Below are 19,875 nucleotides of genomic sequence, written 5' to 3'. Positions count from 1 at the left end.
TTTTCCCAGGGCCTATGTGGGTTTTCTCCGGGTACTCCGGTTTCGTCCCACATTCCAAAGATATGCATGGTAGGCTGATTGGACATTCTAAATTGCGAATGGTTTTTTTTCTCTTTGTGCCCTGCGATTGGCTGGCCACCAATTCAGGGTGTCGCCCTGCCTTTGGCCCAAAGTCAGCTGGGATAAGCTCCAGCACCCCCCTGACCCTAGAGAGGATAAAGCGATGAGTAAGTACCAACACAAAATGAATTATGGCAAAATATTCGGAGATTGAAATGGTAAAATGACAGGATTAAAGGGGATTCTATGACTTTCACGTCACGCGAACGGGAAACCGTACTTTTTGGCCACTCAAACGTCGGCGTGAAGACAAAACGGGCATTTGGCGGCGATCCGCCTGGCGACCGAAGCGGCGCCGATTCAGCGGGAAGCAAACGAGAGAGTACGCCTGGGCGCTCGCCGGCAGCGGGAGAAATACAAATGGTAAAATGAGCGCTGGCGTTCCCCGGTGTGACGCCTGCCGGAGGAAAGGGAGGTGAGGCGAGGCGAGGAAGCGGGGAGGGAAGGAGGGAGGGCGCCTTGTCAGGAAATCAATGTCGAGAGCTCGCCGACACACCGGCCGCGCCGTGCGCACACACGCCGCTCGCTGGCTGGCTGGCTGGCAGCGCGGCGAGAGGGAGCTGACGAGGTCCAGAGCGCGGCGCAACATGGGCTTAATGAGGCACAGCAGGGCCGCGCCGCGTTCCGTATTACACGCGTGCGCGGGCGTAGACACTGGCGGCCTAGGACCCCTCCCCCCCTCGGCTCGGCCCGGCCTGCCCGGCTCCGTCACCCAGCCATCCGGCACCCTCCGCCTCCTCCTGCTGACATCTCTCTGCCCTCAGCCTGAATCCGCCCTTCAAACCCGCATTAGCATAGATGCGCACGCACATACACACACATACAAAGACCCATACACACACACACACACACTTTCTCTCTCTCTCTCTCTCTCTTTTTCTCGCTCGCTCACTCACTCTCTTGCATGCACTTCAATCAGTCTTGGCTCATCCCGCCTCGGCTCCTCTGGCAATTTGTTCATTCATAAACCATCACAATGAGCTATCGCTGTGTGTGTGTGTGTGTGTGTGTGTATGTGTGGATGGGGGGGCTAGGTTGTGGGGGCTGAAGGGTAATTGTGCATGCGTGCAAAGGCACATCCGCGCCCGACTAAACACACACACAGCTTACGTATGCGCAGTCAATTCGCCAAAAGCCCCTCGACGCTTGCCGCGAACGCACGAACCGATTAGCGGAGCCCCGTTCGTTGTTTTTTTTGGTTGTTGTTGTTGTTTTTTTTCTTCTATTTTTCACCGCACGCACGCATACATGAAAACAAAAGGGAAAAAAGGCATGCTGTACACCCGCACGCCCGCCCCTTCACTTTTGTCCTTAGCCCTATTTTGGGTTGTTTGGAAAATCCAGGAATTTTCCAGCGTTTTCCTGTGTGGCGCTCCCGGATGGAACACACAAAGGAGTTGATACTTTTCAGACAATTACGAAGGGAAGTGGATGTACGATATCGCCATATTGGGGCGTTTTGGATAAAAAATGAGTTCGCCGATGTCACATAGTGGGCCGCAAAGTCGATTTAACCCTTATGGGGACAGTGGACAGCTATAACTTGAGCTCTTAATAGGGCGAATGACTTTTTAGTCTTTAAAATACTTTAATATCGACAATTATTATGATGTAAATCGTATTTTCTGCAAAAATATTGTTATAATGTATGTAAATGAATACAATGTTAAATTAAATTCAAACAGAAATACAGTAATCCCAATGTAGCATCACCCCTATCATAACAGTGCTGAGTCCTAGTAGCAAAAATGGCTTCCGCTATCAAGTTTTAGTGTAGATTTTCTTATATATATTATTTTTCAGTATCTATAGCAGTAAAATAATCGTAAAGAAGTGAATTTGTGATAGAGGAAAGACTATGTATAGTCAATTTAAAGGACAAGCAAAAAACTGTCAATACCTCCACACATGAAAATAATAATTAAATATGGCCTTTTAATCATAAAAACCCTTTTTAAAGTAGCTTACAGAATAAACCTTTACTTCAGTGAAAAAATATTCTTAAATGCGCAATGCCTACTGTAAAAAAATGATTTAAATTGCTGAAGTAGAACATGACTCATGTTAACGGCACGGGCAGTAAAATGGCTCCTTTAGTCGTCAATTGTTTTATATTTTCCATAAATTTGAAATCTACTGACACCTGAAGTGCAAATCTGTCGCCATTGTTTTGTTTTGGGTTTTTTTTGTGGCTCCTTAGAGATGGGCGAGTCCCGCCTCCGTTTTTAAAAGGCGAAATTGCGGGATTGACTTTGTCGCCGTGACTCCGAGTCAGCGCCATTTATCCCAAACAGCAAATTGTCTACTTTAACAGGCGGTCGTCTCTTTCGCGCAAGAAAATTAGCACATCACAGCTTCGACTCTGGCACTGATCTGCCGGTGCTTTTTATCCCCTGTGAAGCGGGATATCATATTGTGGTAAGCGCGCCAGCTATCACGCAGAGAGCGTCTGGCGCGCCATACATCCACCGTGGCTTTCATTTCAACGGGGGCACTGGGAATGGGGGCAATAGGTGGAAGGAAGGCTTTCTCAGCTACGCCGCCTTTAAAGACCCGGCGATAAATAATTCCACGATGACACGAAATACATTTTGCCTTTTTAGGAAAATGGCGGCCCTCGGGCTACAAGAGGAAATCATTGAGGGTTTTTTGTTGTCTTTTATAAGAAAAAACATTTCAAATACTAAACATTTTGAAAATATATATTTTTATAATGTTATTTTCTTCATTAAAGGCACTTTTTAAGAAACAAGAACGTAGAATTAAATAAATGACACTGAAGAATTCGGATTTTGTCCATGTAAACATGGCCATTACTGCTTAGCAACATTTATAGATTTACTTATAAAAGATTAAATAAAAGTACATTTATATCGACTTATTTCCGAAAAGATTACAGGAATCTTGATGAACATGCCCATCTTTTGCGCAGTTATTTAGTCTGATTACAAGGCACAGCTACCGAGGGCTGCTAACTAAGGGACGGGAGTGGAATTGCAGCTGCATATTGTTTATTTCCACCAAAAACACATGCATAACGACAAATTTCGAATCGCTACTTTTTGCCATACACAAATAAATATGCAGCAGAACATCCTCCAATTCCTAAACAAGCCAAATCCATTAAAATACGAATCTACCACATCTTCTTCTACATAAGCACAAAAAATAATAACAAAACAATGCAAACTCCCACTCACCCCCAACAACAACAACAATGCAAGCCAAAACTGCCCAAATGCCAGAAATTATTATCGGCTTGAAAAGGGGTTCTTTGATAAGGATCGGTAGCGAGCCCATTCCGGACCCCCAAGCAGGCATCATCTCCGCGCTCATAAACCTGTCTGTTCTTGAGTTATACCGCCATTATATCCACCGGCTTATTGCTAATCAATGCAGGGGAACTCCCAGGGGAGGGCCGCCCGGCCGGCCCGGGCCCGACCCCGCCTTTGCCGCCTCCACCCCCGCCACCCCTTTCACACTCATCGTAGGACAAGCACACCCACCAAAAAAAAAAAAGAAAAACGGCGAGAACAATCGACTAAACCCGGGCGGGCGTTTTGCGAACGTAACGTCTGCTAATTTGTTAAAGCTGCTTGTTCTTCCACCCACGGCGTGCATTCATTTTTAGTAAAACGTCCTAGGTACGGGCGCTCTGGCAAATAAATTCCCAGTCGCCGGGCGTAATGCGCTCAGGGGAGTTTGAGCGACAGGGACGGCGAGCGGCAAAGCGTGAAGATGTGCGTGCACACACGCGGCCACACAAGCTCGCACTTAGCGCCTGACACTCACTCCCTTTTCAATTAGAGTGGCGGCTGGCTGGAACGGAAAAGGGAGGGAGGGAGAGAGGGAGGGAAGGGAGGGATGGGAGATGGCTGTCAGGGCGCTGCAGGGAAACACATGCTCTGGCAGGCCTCACCATCACACACACACATAAAAACGTGGACGCGCACACGCATACGAGGGGCCGTGGCAAAAATAAGACGCATAAGTCTCTTTTCTTTTACGCCCGAACGCCAGTCGACCCGCTATTCCGCCTCGCTTGTTTATGCGGAACTTATCAACGCCAGCAATATGGCGCCCCAGCGGGTGAATTTGAATAGCGCCTTCGCATCAGCGTTTTTAATGAGCCGCTCCGCCGTTCAAGGCTGTCCCAATTACACAGACATCAGTGCCGGGCGCCGCCGTTCTTACGTCGGCGGACACGCTTTGCGGGGGAAGAGGCTGCCAGCCGGAAAAAAAAGCAACGCGGCTTTTACGGGTACCAGTTGGAAAATACGGTGGCGTTGAGTGGAAAAAAAGAAAAAAAGACGACCTTGGTAGAGGTTGGATAGCAGCGACGTGCCAGCGGGGTCACGTGGGTTTTGGCAACGGGGTCGCGGGGTGCCGGAGACAATTTTGGGCCTAAACAGTCATTTGGAAAGAAATACAACCATTGGCACTTACAATGACACCGCCTCCGAGTAGGAATCGATCCCGCGTTAAAGTCAAAGTACTGCACATTCAGGTATGACTCATTTTTGTGCCGGACTACGTTATAGTTTCACCCCATAAACCATAATTGATCAACTAATGAAATGATAGCCTATTTTTCCCAACTCTGTAGATCATTTATACACATAAAAATTGGTCAAAACACTATTTTTGAGCCTTATATGGGCAAATATAATTATTTAGATAATGATTCTTTGAATAGAAATGGGTCAAATTAATTTAAATATTGAAATGTACCTATTAAATATTTATATTGTGTTTTCAATCAAAAGAAAAAAAACACTAAATATTCATGAATTACTTACATTGAAATACAAAAGGTTGCAAATGGGCATTTCCAGTTATAATTATTTTACACATTTTTATATTTAAAAAATTGTAGTTTGGGCAATGAGATAAATGATGCTGAAGGACTTTTAAAAAAGAGTTGATAAAAATCAGATATAAATATAATTGACAAATTAGCTATGCAGGGAGATTAACCAACTTTTTGGAGCAAATTTTCGCAGTGATTTTAATGTTATCTTTCTTATAGGCCTTGGGGTCTAAATATTATTGTCGTGGGCGACCAGGGGGGGCCGTACGAAGCTGGGTCAGTAGACGCCAGTGATCTCATTCGGCCAAGTGGCGTGGGCCGGCGTAACTGCACACTCTGGACACATCGCCGTCCCGTCCGTGTTGGCGAGTTGAGTCTGAAAAGGGACAGCCGAATAAATCCCGGCTCTAACGTTACGCCAATTTACAGGGAAGCTAGTGTGAAAGCGGCTTACAGAATGATATAAGACGTTTGGATTAGGTGGACGGGGCTCTACCATTAGCATTTTGGGGGAGGTAAAATGATTCGCCACAACTCTGTTAAAGGCGCAAAAAAATAAAAAAAATCTTATCGTTTTTTATGGTTTGGGCTGAAATCACTTTGCCGTCTTCCCATAAATAAACAACGATTAAAACGGCATTCCAAAATAAGTGGGCCAACTTGAGGCGATGGAGCCAATGCGCTTAGTTAATACCGTCAAGTTGGTTGGGATGTCCCCGTTCCGATGGCCAGATTGGAAATCCGAGAGGTGGAAAAAGAGGAGAGAAAAAAAAAAGGTCCGAACCAAAGTCAACTATGTAGTGAGCGTTTTTGCAAAAAGGAGCCTCCTGGGCCGGGGCAAAAAAAAAGATTGCATACAATGGAAAAGTACTTGCTGGCATTGAGTAGTAAACAATACATTCCTACCTTATCGTTAGTAAGATAGCTAGAGGAAAGTACATTTTGTTTCCAAAAAGAGGACACACGCTTCTGTGCAGAAGCTTGCAAGATGCAAGCATGCAATATATATGTGTGTATATTTATATGTATGTATATGTATGTATGTGTATATTTATATATGTATATGTGTGTATATGTATGTATATGTATGTATGTGTAAATGTATATATATGCATGTATATGTATGTATATGTGTATATTTACATGTATGTATATGTATGTGTATATTTATATGTATGTATGTGTAAATGTATATATATATGCATGTATATGTATGTATATGTGTATATTTACATGTATGTATGTGTATATTTATATGTATGTATATGTATATTCATATATGTATATGTATGAATATGAATATTCATATATATATGTGTATAATTATTTGTATGTATATGTATGTGTATATTTATATATATATGTATGTGAATATATATTTCAGCAAGATGCTTACCTATATATTTAGTGATGTATTTACTTATATATTTATTTATGTATTCATTTATTAACTTGCTTTTTACCTATCTATTTATGTCTAAAATGCCTCTCATGTATGTATCTGCATTTTCACCCTCTTTCTACTGTGACAATGACATTTCCCGAATACAGGATGTATAAAGTTATGGTTTGGACTCACATTTCATACTTGTTGGTGCTCATCTCTCTGACCAGGTTGACATAAATGTTGATAGTGATGAGACAAACCCAGACCAAGGTACACCAGTCTGCAAGGCGGGGGTAAAAACAAAAAAAAACAAGGTCAGAATGCAATGCGCCTTCCAACCGCGCACGTTCATATGTATATGTGACATTTTTTGATGAATGGAAGCCCATTCGCTAGTAATATGAAGGAAACCTGTGGCTTATAGTGATGTATGAGAGGGGGGAGCTCGGCGAGAGATAATGATGAACTATGAAAAAGCCTAGCCAGATAACGGCGGCGTGGGCGCGCGGGGGCGGAGAAAGCGGCGAGGCTGGCTGGGGTGGGCTGGGGAGGAGGGGGGGTCTTCGCAGATAGACGAACGACGGTTGGATTCCAACATGGTGGAATGTAAAGAGGCTGACACAAAAGGGAAAATGTGAAAACAAAGCGCCGGCGTCCCTTGTTCTACTTGGGTTTCAGCCTTCCTCTTTTGCCGCGTCCTTGTGTGCGTGCGCCTTTTTCTTGACAGGACGGGCAAGGCCGCTCCTCGTCACAATGATGAATTCTCAGAGCTGCGTGCTCAGCTTACTCGCTTTCGCACAACACCACCACCGCCACGCAAACCAAAAAAAAAAGCAAGCGGCGTGCGGCGACTAAGAAAATAGGCCGGCCGTCTTTCGCAATAAATCAGCGTCTGCGAGTTCGAGTGATATGCGACTTACGCAACCGGAACGTGACCGGATCCTAGCTATAATTCTAGGGTGGGCAACCTATGGCCGGTGGGCTATAAATGACTGGCCCGGTGTGTTTCGGGTCCTCGGTTTTATGATGTTCCCAACATGACTTTAGAGGTCATAAATGTGCAGTGATTGGATTTGGTCGGCAGGGTAGAAAATGTGGCAAATCTTAAGTTAGATTTTTATTTTTTTTGGAGGATTCTGACATTGCAATGTAATGTTTTATTTTTTAAATGATAATTTTGTTGATATTCATATATATATTTTTTTTCAATTATTAATTGGGACATTGAGTCTGTTTTTTATCAATTTTTTTTGTTATATTTTTTTTCAATTTTAAATTGTGACTTTTGGTCAGTTTTTTTGTCATTTTTTTTGTGTTATTTTAAATTGTGTTATACAGGTTATTAATTTAACTAGCATTCCATTAACAAATCCATGTTAACTAGGTACATCGGAAATGATAGTCAAATTTTCAGAAGCTCAACCCATAAAAAAACACATTTTTAACCAAAAACCTCATCTTTTTTTTACCCAATTCCGCACCTCCACCCAACAAAACAAAACAAAACAATTTCAACCCATCCCTTTTCTAAAAACGGCTTTCAGATTTCCCCCAAAAAATAGTTTGGACACCCCTAGTATAGAATATAAAACCACAGAGTAACGTTATAAAACGCCCCACAAAACATTTAACCCACAAATCCTCCTATAATATAAATCTTATTTTTTTTACTCCCCCTAAAAATTTCCAACGAGCCTCCGATGACTTTATGAAAACGGAACGAGCCCCGCTAGGAAAAAAAATCTTTTCTCCGCCCCTTGTTTTTTAAAAGCGCACCTGCCCCCCGTCTCCCGACACATTTCATAACATTTTATTGGCGTGAATTTAAAAGCGGCGCTACTACTGCGTACTGCTCCCACCCGTCTCGACGCAACACAGAACAAAGTGCCTGTTCGGGTTTATGTACAGCCGTTTGTCCCTTGCGTGAGGATGCTCGTGATAAAGCGAGCTGACACGCGGCAACCCCGCGGCACTAACTCACTGCCCATTACGCCGTGGCCGCTTCGCCGTACGCCTTTGCCTGTGAGAGCCATAAAAAAAAAGAAATAAATAAAAAAAAAGCGACGTCCAAGGGGCGTATTAGCACCGAGCCCTAACTAAGAATCCGGATGCTAATCGGCGGGGCTAAAGTGGCCGTATAATTGCCGTCAGAATGGCTCGTTTTGGCGGAAAAACAAGGGGCTGGCGCGGGTAAATTGCGATGGAAATGGCTTCCCGAATGGCAGCGTTGGAAAGACGTGATTTGTTTTTATTCCGGGGAAGGCTTTGATACGCTGGGTGAAAGGGAAGATATACAGAAAAATTGTGTTTTGCTATAAGGCGTTCAAAGTGGCGGTTTGGGGGATGGAAAATGGACTGCCAAATTACTTTAGGCGGTCCGAGAAAGTAACTTTTTGTGTTTTATGCTAATATTCAAATGAAGTATAGATATACAGATTGTTTTGATTTAAATAATAGGTGATAATTGAAATAGGAAAAAAAATCTTCATGTTTTATGCTAATATTCAAATGAAATCTTGATATACGGATTCTTTAGTTTTAAATAATAGGTAATAATTGAAATAGTTGTCCCATAAAGGCTAAAATTGTAGAAAAAAAAGAAAACTTTTGGGGGAAAACAAGAAACATTTTTCACTTTAAGAAAGTCTCAGTTATTTTGAACATTTCTAAGCACCTTTTCAAAAAAAATCATTCAAAAATAAATAAAAACTAATATATATCTTTTTTACAGGGGGCCCTGAATGAAAGTTTTGTTTTGTGCACAAAATCTACTCTTTCATATGAACAAAGTACTTTGTTTGAACTCGTTTATACTTTACGACCAAATATAAGAATTGATTTGACGTGCACAAAATCATTACAGCAAACTAACAAAGTAGATTTGATATTGTACTGTTAGAACAGGGTAAACACAACAAGTGTGCTTTGTTGTTTACAGTTACAATTATACTTCACTGCAAATAACTTACAACCACCAAATCGTTCAAATAAAGACAAAATAATGGACGAAAATAAAATACCAAAAAATTCACCCAAAAAATAAGATGGACTTCTCTATTTTACGAGGCTTAGAACATGCAAATATGTATATATGAGTGGCTAATGAATGAACTTCAGGTCATTTCCCTAAGAGATTTTTGGTTTATTTGTCTGTTTGTCTGTGGCAATTTGATTTGTAAAAAACCCAAAAGACAGCGAGCGGACTTGCCAGAGTGATGTCAACAGTTCCTTTGCTCATGTGGGAACTTTTCCCACTTTGCTCACACTGTATTGCAATTTGCAATGTTTTTGCTTCCAGATTGGTGGGGGAAGGCCTTTTTCTCTTCCAGGAAGATTTGATAGGCTGTCGGTCGGCTAACTGTTGCAGAAAATCTCACAGATATGCACTTTAAATGTTTGGATGCCACTTTTTTTTAAAGGGCAGGGGTCTCAAACTTGTGGACCCAGGGTCAATTCATGTACACGTTACAATATTTAGTTTTTTACACCAGTTGGACCTCCAACTGCAGTAAAGGGCATAAAAAAAATGCTAATAAATGAATTATTTGAAGGATATTTGTATTTAAAGGGATTAAAAAAAACCTTATAAAAATTATTGATAGAATTATTTAAAAAATATATATCAAACTTCTAAAATTGTAAAAAATTAATAAAGAAAATGAAGGCAAATTTAAATAAGTATGCCTGATGTTTGATCATTTTTTTTTGTTACTGCACATCTTTTTGGCTGCTATTTTAACTGCATTTCAGTCAAATTGTGTTTTTAATACTAATTTTTCCTCTTTTACGAAGTAGGGTTAGGTCTTAACTAATCTCCACTGTTTGCAGGAATGTCCTTGAAAGGGTTAACGCTGTCATTAGTAAACAATGGACACCACTGCCATCTTTTTTTCAAATTTTCTTATTCCGATATACTCATCCAATCAGCTTTTAGCCAGCTCCAATCCTTTGGAATTAGTAATGCAGCCAATGTAATACAAACTATATTAGTAACGGAACGTTTTCTTCAAGCGATGGGATTTGGAATTTGTCCTCATAGGGCACTCGAGGACATCATTTTTTTTTTTTTTTTGCCGTGCTCTGATTGGTCACTCGGAGGGGAAAAAGTGTTGCAGCCAAATTCCACAGGCTAAACGCACCTACCGCAAATTGGCCAGCTTCAATTCAATGGATTTTGGATTATCATTTAATGGAAGTGTTGCTTCCTGGAACTTTATCTTACCAAAGTATGTTAGCCACCAGGCTTGGAAGTCGCAGAGGGATCCCTCAGGATGGGATTTACCCTGTAGGCGGTAGGAAAAAAATTAAAAATATTCAAGTACACAATAGCGGGAGCATAAAAACAACAGTGGCATTTCCATAAAAAGAAGAAAAACTGACCATGATGTATGCTAAACTGTCAAAGGCGGCGGCGACAGTCAAGCTGAGAATCATTTTCTGTGGAAAAAAAACAAAACAATGAGTCACACGCCCACTTGCGTCACCACTCAAGTCGTCATCGCCATTTTCCGGAAGCTAATTGCGACACAAGAATCACAATTAAGAGTTTGTATTGCCTCATATCAATTCACAATTTGTTTCCGGTCCAACACTTGAATTGGCTTAGTGTTGTCCATCTATAACAACTAAAAAAAAAAAAAAGAAACTTTAATTTGCATAAAAAAAATGGCAGGTCAAAACATTAGCTTGAGAATTTCACATATATACTACCATAGGTCCAAAAATAACTTATTCATGTGAGGTAGAATACTTTTCCAGGGGGCATTACTGTCCACTTATTGAATACATACATAATACATAGATATTACATACATTTTTAGTCAGATTTGATATGCGACTTGAGCTAGTGGCAAACTGCTGCTAACTAGTGGTGACAAGTGGAAGTGCAGGCAATTTGATATGCAACTTGAGTTGGTGGCAGACTGCTGCAAACTAGTGGTGACAAGTGGAAGTGCATCTAAATTGATATGCGACTTGAGCTGGTGGCAGACTGCTGATAACTAGTGGTCGCAGGTGGAACTGCATCCAGCTATAGTTTATGTCGATTCAGATGGATTTTTAAATCAACCAAAGTAAAATCGCAAATCGTTTTTTTTTTAATACGGGTCGGAACTTGGCGTAATTTGGCGAGGGACAAAAGGGCGGCAGGGAGAATTGATGGGCGTAGGACGATAGCAAAAACAGGAAACGCGGTCATCCCGAGCCACGACGGAGGAGACTCTCTTCCTCCTCATTTCCCCTCCGCTGCACGGCGAACTCATTTAGTTGCGTGATTGCAATAATCGACAGCTTTAAGCAGCCTTCGCACGCACGGCTGGCGGGAGCCCGGCCGGCGCTGAGCGAGGCGCGCAAATAAACACAATCTTTCATCAATACACGTCCAACGGCGACCTTCGCCAAGGCTGCAGGATGGAGGTGGGAGGAGGAAACGAGCTCAGCGGGGCCAGAGAGCACTAAAGACTATTGACTGACGGATAACCTTTGCAAGGAGATGGAGGTGGGGGAGGAAAAAAGGAGGAGGAGGCGGCGACGAGGCGGAGGTGGCGGTGAGGTGGCGATACGTAGCGCGACCCAGTCCGGAGGTAAGAGGATCCATCCTGAGCGTGGTGTTAAGCTGTCATTTTACCTCAGATTACCAGGATGACTTTGGAGAGCGGCTCAACCTGAAAACCCGGGCCACGCACTTCACGTAGAAAATGCTCTCGCTGCACAAAATTAGCCACACGGACTATAATTGACCTGGAAGGACTTTGGCTGACACGTTCATATAAATAAAGGGCTTGATTTTTTTTGTGTGTGGCTGTTCAAAGTAAAGATGGCGGGCCTGAATGGTTTTTATTGGCGTAATTAGCATTGAAAATGGCCTCAAATCGGGAAAAATAGGTACTGTTTTGGGTCTTCCGATTTTTGTACTATAAATGGTTAAAGTATTCTGGGAAAGTGTGTTTAAAGTGCTAGTTTGTGTCGTTTCTGCTGGGGATTCTTTCTTCTATATCACATGTGTTAAAGTGACGGTTTGGGGGCCAAATCTGGACCGCTGCATCAATTTGTGTGGCCCGGGTAAGTAAATTGAGTGGCAATAAATGTAATTTTTTAATCCCTTTTTTTCTGTTTTTAGTTCAAAAATAATGTTTTAAAATGTAAAAAAATATATTTAAAAAGCTAAAATAAACAGTTTTAGATGTATAAAAAACTGAATATTCAGGGATTTTAATCTACTTCTTTTAATCATTTATTAAAAAAAAACGAGTCTGACAGCCTCGTTCTATATTTTGCAATATGCTTATATCTCAGAATTATTTGGATGTGTTCATCTCGCAACTCCATCACCCCCGTTGACGTGGATAGAAAAGAAATCCATTTGAAATGGGAAGGCTGCCATTGAGTTATCACCTCTCATTGCTATTGACAAAATGGATGGGATGTTCATTGTCCATCAATGGAAGCCAACAAATTTGCCCAAAAAATAACAATATAAAAATGTGATCTCAAAACACTCCAATATTTCCAAAGGCTTCGTTCACCCATCACTAGCGTTTTGACAAGAATATTCCATTTGATTTACAACTCTGTACGTTCGTCCACGTAAACGGTAATGAATGAAATCAGGAGCTGCAATTTACCGGTTAATTCAATTAGCGTCTGCTCACCGCAAAAAAAAAGAAAAAAAAGCCACATCTGGTTCGCAAGACACACCTTTGTGACTTCTTATCTATTGTTTTACTCCATTGCATCAATATGCAACCTTTTATTTTAGTTTTTTTGAATATAAACTCCATTCCTTTGAGGCGTCCATGCTGTTTAAGCCAAGGAATGGAAATTAGGATTTTTAAAATTCTAATTCACTGATTCAAAAAGTAAGATAATTGCAAAACTGGCCATTAAAGAAAAATCTAAATTATTGGATCATACCAAGTCTGTTGAAAACACTCTTCTTGTATTCTTACAGTATAGCTGTCTTATAGCGCCCCCCTTGGAGGCCATGGTGAGAAAAAGAAGTGCAATGCCAATGGACATTTTTTTAAATTATTTTTACCTTAACTGTCTGAATTACCTTAAAATAAAATAACTGCTTTTTTGATCACAGGTTGTTATCCTTCATTTAAAAACAAATCACCAAAAACCGTTGCATTTTTTACAGACCCGATTAATAGCCAATCATTATAATAGGCAAAGACGAATGACCGTTTTCTGCTTTTTCTGGCGAACGGTCGCCAAACGAATGAAAGCGTCCATGCGTCGTAGTACCGCGGAAACAATTGATACAATTTAGCGTACACGCAGAGATGGGAAACGTTGCTCCGAGGAGAAAGCGAGGGATGGGGGCGGTGGAGGGAGGGATGGGAAGGGATGGGAAGGGGGGGCTACAGGTCGTTATCGCGGAACAACCACCAGTCAATTAACCCCACGCGTGTGATTAATCTCCTCATTTAACCGGGCTCAATCACGCCCAAGGATTTGTCAAGACTAATTGAGCACATCTGCTGTGGCAACCACGCCAAACACAAACGTAAATAAGAAGAAAGGCCACTTCACCTGCGCCAAAGAGTGGTAGCGGCGAAGCAACCAGATCACAAAGACGACAAATAAGCTGTAGAGAGAGAGAAAGACAGTGAGAAAAAAAATAAGATTAAAAAAATAATATAAAACATACGTTATCAATGCACCGCAGTAAGAAAAAAAAACGTGTTCGATGCACCATGGCAACATGCAAACATTACTTCACATTGCAATGAGAAAACACTCCCCTTATAAAAGATGAAGCTGTAATTTAAATTCCATCAAAAGATGAACAGTTCAACCCTTTCTTGGATTATGTGTTTTTTTATTTTGCTTACATGGTTTTATTACAATAGGTTTGCAGCTCCCATTTAAAATCTAAGGCAGTATTACCTCGATTATGGTGGTTCGTAGTTTCCAAGAACTGCCTCAATAGAATGAATATCTGTGATGTAGGGATGGTGTTTTGGGTGTTGTCTATTTAACGTTATTTGGGGTTGTTTTTAACCCCCCCAAAGGTAGACACTGCCTTCTAGTGGCGGGTGAAGTAATCTCCAATTGTGACTTAGCCTTTTCCCCCATTTTATGTTTGTATTATTGTTCCTACACTATAAAAATGTTATATATATTTAAGGTATTTGCATTTTCTTATCCATTACTTTACCTGTAAATTATTGCTAGTAGTTGTGTGAGGGCCGTAGAACGAATAAGAGAATTTAAATATAAAGTGCACTTCTACTTACAAAAAATTGAAGTTACGAAAAAAATTCTGGAACCAATTAATTTCATAATTAGGAGGTATGAGTGTATTAGTGTTTCCCAAAAGTAGTAGTTTGAATGCTATTGCTATTAATATACCAGTAACCAAAAATCATTGGGAAAATTAATTATGGCCAGTGGTGAAATTATTCAAAAATTGAGTTTTTTTTTAAATTTCTTCCAGAAAATGGCGAGCTTTGATTTTATCTGTTCGCCTTCTCCGCTGCAACGACTTCCGCTGTAACCAGCAAACTAAATAAAGGTCACCGAGAGGAATCACCGAGAGGTAATTTAAAGTAAAGTAATACTCACCATCCCACCAATGAGAACGTTCCCGTGGCTCTTTTCACTGTTAATATCACCGCCTGGAAATGAGAAGCAATTAGTTATTATGAGGCTCTTACTATAAATAAAGTGTGCAAGCTTGCGCTGTAAGTGATCGTAAGCTTCGAGCTTGCAAATGAGCGGCTTGTTTCTTCACAGCAATAACCCTAGAAAGTACAACGAAAAAACACAAAGCGGCTTTACCGTAACGACTAGCCAGCTTTTGCTACGCGACGTTGTTTTCTGACTCGAAAAAGCATTTAAAGACATTAAAAAATGGAAAAAATAGTTTGGGAGCAAACAATTTTAAGGCTTTTAATTATTTGACACCCATTTTTTTAATTTAGAGTGATTCCAAGCTATGGATAATAGCCTATTTGTTTATAATAAAATGCAGGAAGGTTCCAATAGTAGACAGCTGGTTACAATATGACCAGTTTGTGGAGGTTCCTAGTTAACGACAAACGGATGCGAGTAGAATAAATGTCATTCCATTGAAACGGAGCATTTAACATGAACATTTACATGCTTAGGTGACCTATTTCGCGTGTAATAAAACTCAAGAGGACCGTGACACTGCAATCGATCTGACCAATTAAAGCAGGACAACCAGGAAATGCGCAATTAAATACATTATTGCATTGACAACAAAGGAGGGATGAAAAATATTTTTATGATCACATTTGTCTTTACACTTCAAAACTACAAAAGTGATGGCATCTACCTGAACTGATGCGATCTATGGATAAAATTGTTTGGTTATAACTACTAGAGAATGTATGATAATCATCATTTTATCATATCAAGGCGGAATATCTTTGTGCCACATTTATATTGTTAGGTGACCTATTTTTGAGCGGATATGTTATTAATTTATTTTTTGCAATCTGTTTTAGTTGTTTATTTGCATTTTTTTTTTTTTACTTTTTGGATTCATTGGCAAAATAACTAGCGTATTTTCCGGACTATAAGTGGCACTTTTTTCATATTTCTAGTATTTTTTAGGCTATATTCTCTGAAAAACGTATTCAGCATGTTATTCTCCATTTCCCTATTCTGACTTTAACATGTTTTTTCTTGATTTCTACTCAAAAAATGCGATATATACCTTTTTCCTTGCTTCATTGTGTAATATTTGGCTGGGTAGGCTCATACTCGGGTGCGCCTTATAGTCCGTAAAATACAATACAATTGGTTTTGGCATGTTTTATATGATGAATCATACATAGTCCAACTATTTAATTGTGGCCTTTCTATTGCTTTTCAGAAGACAGCTCTTGCAGGGGGGGAAAATGCGGCCGGCCACGCCTCTTCGGTTAACAAGCTTACGTGGCCTGTTTTGACAGATGATTAGAAAGAGCTGGAAAGCGATCCGAAAACAACCGAGACAGACAGACAAGCAGGCATGTTGAACATGCAAGCGCGGGAATGACAAGAATGAAAAATGCGCTCGCTCGGCCGGAAATGAAAGACGGCGGGTGACAGCGTTGCATTTTGAAAGCATCGATATCTGCGAGATCGCCACAATGACGTTGCGCTTTTGGCCTCTAGCACACAGGCGCTATCATTCTATCAATACCGAGACTAAAAGACAACCTTTGTCCCATAACGAATATAATTCCACATTAAAAACGAGCATAGCAATTGGGCGTATTTATTAGCTCATTGAGTGGTATTTCAATTCTTTTGTTTGTAGTTTTTCATGAATTGTATTTTGTTCAGAATTATATTTTCTATTGAGTTTCTAGTTGTTTAAATAATAGATTTTTGTTTGCAAAAATTGATCCATAATTTTTCATTCATTCTCCCAACCGCTTTTCCTTACAAGGGAACCACAAAATAGTTTTATATTATGATATTGTTGTCAAATAATAATGTCTCATTGCATGCAAGAAATGGTCAATCCAATTTTGCAAAGCAAAACATACATGTTGTTAATCTTGATCTTTGGTAGTACTTTTTTTTATTATTAGTAAAGATGAAGTTAGAATAGCCCAACTGAAATATGAAGACATTTTATCTTTGCAAGACATAAACATTGGTGTACTGCAAAAAAACCTGCAACAGAATGTAGGTTGAACTCAAGCTTCTTGTGTAGACATTATTACATGATCTTTTAACCTCTTGATGCTGGCCAATAAAAACCTATTCCTGAGACTGCTGGTCTACCTGGACCCACCAAATAATGAAACGCGACTGTTGTTTTGTTTTGTAAGCGACATCTGATGAAAATGTCAAAAGATTTAAGGAGACAGCAACCAGTTTGACCGGTTGATTGCCTGAACTTGCGCCACAATCAGCATGTTTCATAGTCATACACACAATCAGATCAGGTCTTCTTGCAACAAAGCTAACTGTGCATCAACAGTGTACTGGATCTATGCACTTTAAACCAGCTATAATAGGCACATCTTAGTCATGATGCTCAACGTGCACTGACATGTCTCGCCCACTTTTAGACAAGCTAAGGAATTATTAGATCATCATACTTATTTGGCCAAAACAAACGATTCTTACCGCAAGTTAGCTATAGCTGAAGCGTCGGGAAAACGTGTCGTTTAGATGACGTGGAGTAATACGATCATCATGATTGATGACACCTGCGTTCATTCTGCGATTTGACAGCTAATGTTGCTATTGCTAACGAGCTAAGTGTCCGGGATTGTAGCGATCCACACGGGCTACTTACGCATCAGTAGTCGTCTGGATTTGTGTTAAAGTATACGCAGCAAGAATCGTTAATGAGTGGCTTAAGAATCGGCTCCATTTCGTCTTGCTTTGGTTTGATCAAAAATATCAGCGTTGATTTGTTGTGTTTTGGTGCTGTGCATCACATTTCCTGGTCTACGGCAAAAGTGAAAGGTCAAATAAGACCCAAAATAGCGTTTTTTTGTTGGTGGGATGTATTCAAATGTCAAATGAGGGTTTCTCAGTGCTATATGAGCAAATTATATTGACTAATTTGTTTTACTCATTGCATTTTTGTGTTTTTTTCATTGTTTTTCAATTATTATGCAAAATACATGAAGGCAACACAAATGGATGTTAAACAGGGACCACAAAATATTGTTTGCGACCTCTGACCTTTTCATATGAATGCAATAAAAATGTTTCAGTCACAAGAATCCTAATTTGTGCAAAAAAGTCTTACTGCACGTGTTTGAGAACAATTGCATCAGTCCAAAAACCTGCAAACATGTGTCTAAATTCCACCTTGAAATACTTTTTCCCAAAAATGACGTGATGCATTCAGGTAGCAGCAAGTTTTTCTGGCATCCCAACATGCGCCTTCTCTACATGCCGATGCTTGTTATACGAGACAACTCTCATTGGCAGTCAAAGGCAGCCACATGCCTGACCTTTTTTTATCGGAAGCGGTGGCCTCTGCGTGCTCAAAACATTGTGAATCACCCAACAGAATGAAATGTCACCCACAAGGTGTGTCTTCTCAAAATGGCGAAGGCGCCTGTGTCCAAACTACGGCCCGCAGGGCACTACTTGTCAGTGGCCCAACAAAAGGTTCTAAAATTAGCATTGAATATCATTGAATATGATGACTTAAATGGTAAAGGACATTTTCTCAAGTTATTTTCAGTAGTGTATATCTAAATACTACTATGTATTACTTTTTACAGTTTCTAATATACTATAACTATTTTACTGCTATCAAGAAGTATAGATAACTTATCCGTTTATTCACCTTTATACAGGGTGTGTCTAATAGACATAAATATGCCAAATTATAGTAAAAATGCAAGGCACATAACAGAAGGAAACAACATTTTATTGCAATTAATCGCATGCTATGCATAGTGATTTTTTTGATTATTTTTAATATTTATAAAAGTAGATAAAATTGAAAAAATACACCCCAAAAAATAATTGTACAATTTAAAATATCCTTAGACCCCTATTTTGTTAATATTCACTGCCATAGACATACATTATGTCTATTTGTAAGGCTAACATTAACAATGGACGTCCAATTAAATTTAATTTAACAAATGCCACAAACCAAAACCTTCTCAGAATGCATGTAAATAGTCCATTTTCCACCCATTGAATTTCCCCATTTCTCATTTCTCCGAATTGTGTCCACCTTTGAGCACACCTCTGAATCCCCGTGGAGGGACTTGCTGAGCTTTAGTTTGAACTCAGATTAGAAACGGTGCGACCTTTGAGGCCGCTGCTTCCAATTTGGGCCTGACAAGCCTCATTTAAATCCCCTCCCAAAAAAAGCCAGTAGGTATCTAAAAAGCTGTCTCCAATGAAAAGCTTCCAGGGATTAGCGTGAGACAAAAGCCATGCGCACAACGGAACTCACAAAAGGATCTGACACAGATTGAAAGAAACCAATTAAGCAAGTACAACGAGACTAATGGCACACAACAAAGACACAGATTGGGAGAACACGACGGATGGCAGCCACTCGATTGGACCGGAGACGAGAAGGCCAACCAGGCGGCTTCCGCTGATGAGAAAAAGCTTCAAATAAATGGCGGGACCCGGGGGAGTGATCACAGTATAGCCCCAAATACTTCTCCTCTCGCAGTACTGCGACTTCACAATTGCACGACCCAAGGGAAAGTCAAAGGCAAATTGAACGCGCCACATATCCTTACTATAAACCATCCAATGCCATTGACAGAAATGGACGTCCAATTCAACAAAGCTGCCAATGAGTTAAAAATGAAGTAACCTGAAAACGTACCAAAACATACAAGATGTGACCCACAAATAACCCTAAAATATAGATTTAAAGCAATGTTTTTTGGAGCGTTTTTTTTCTTAATAATGTGAAATTTCTTTTAAGCATGTTTTTCATTACAAATGGAAACAAAATATATATTTTTAGTTATGTTAAACATTAAATTGGAAAACAGAAAATATCTATATATTGATTTTTAGATCTTACAAAATGCACTTTGAACTAAAAACACAAAAATAAAATTGCAGTGAAAATATTGCAATGATT

The 19,875-nt window shown here is 40.2% G+C and overlaps 1 protein-coding gene across 1 annotated transcript in view; it reads right to left on the bottom strand.

The window, feature by feature from the left end:
* The window catches only part of LOC144203973 (cyclic AMP receptor 4), a 59,414-nt gene extending 41,679 nt beyond the window's left edge, over positions 1-17,735 (bottom strand). The window contains 6 exon segments of the mRNA XM_077727623.1: positions 6,510-6,597; positions 10,540-10,600; positions 10,698-10,754; positions 13,854-13,908; positions 14,889-14,941; positions 17,590-17,735. Of these exon segments, the coding sequence (XP_077583749.1) occupies positions 6,510-6,597; positions 10,540-10,600; positions 10,698-10,754; positions 13,854-13,908; positions 14,889-14,941; positions 17,590-17,667 (392 nt within the window). The 5' untranslated portion in view covers positions 17,668-17,735.
* Between the last annotated feature and the right edge of the window lie 2,140 nt (positions 17,736-19,875).

The sequence above is a fragment of the Stigmatopora nigra genome, chromosome 11 (genome assembly GCF_051989575.1).
Source record: "Stigmatopora nigra isolate UIUO_SnigA chromosome 11, RoL_Snig_1.1, whole genome shotgun sequence".
Taxonomy (NCBI): Eukaryota; Metazoa; Chordata; class Actinopteri; order Syngnathiformes; family Syngnathidae; genus Stigmatopora; species Stigmatopora nigra.
This window is presented reverse-complemented; position numbering and strand designations above follow the sequence as displayed.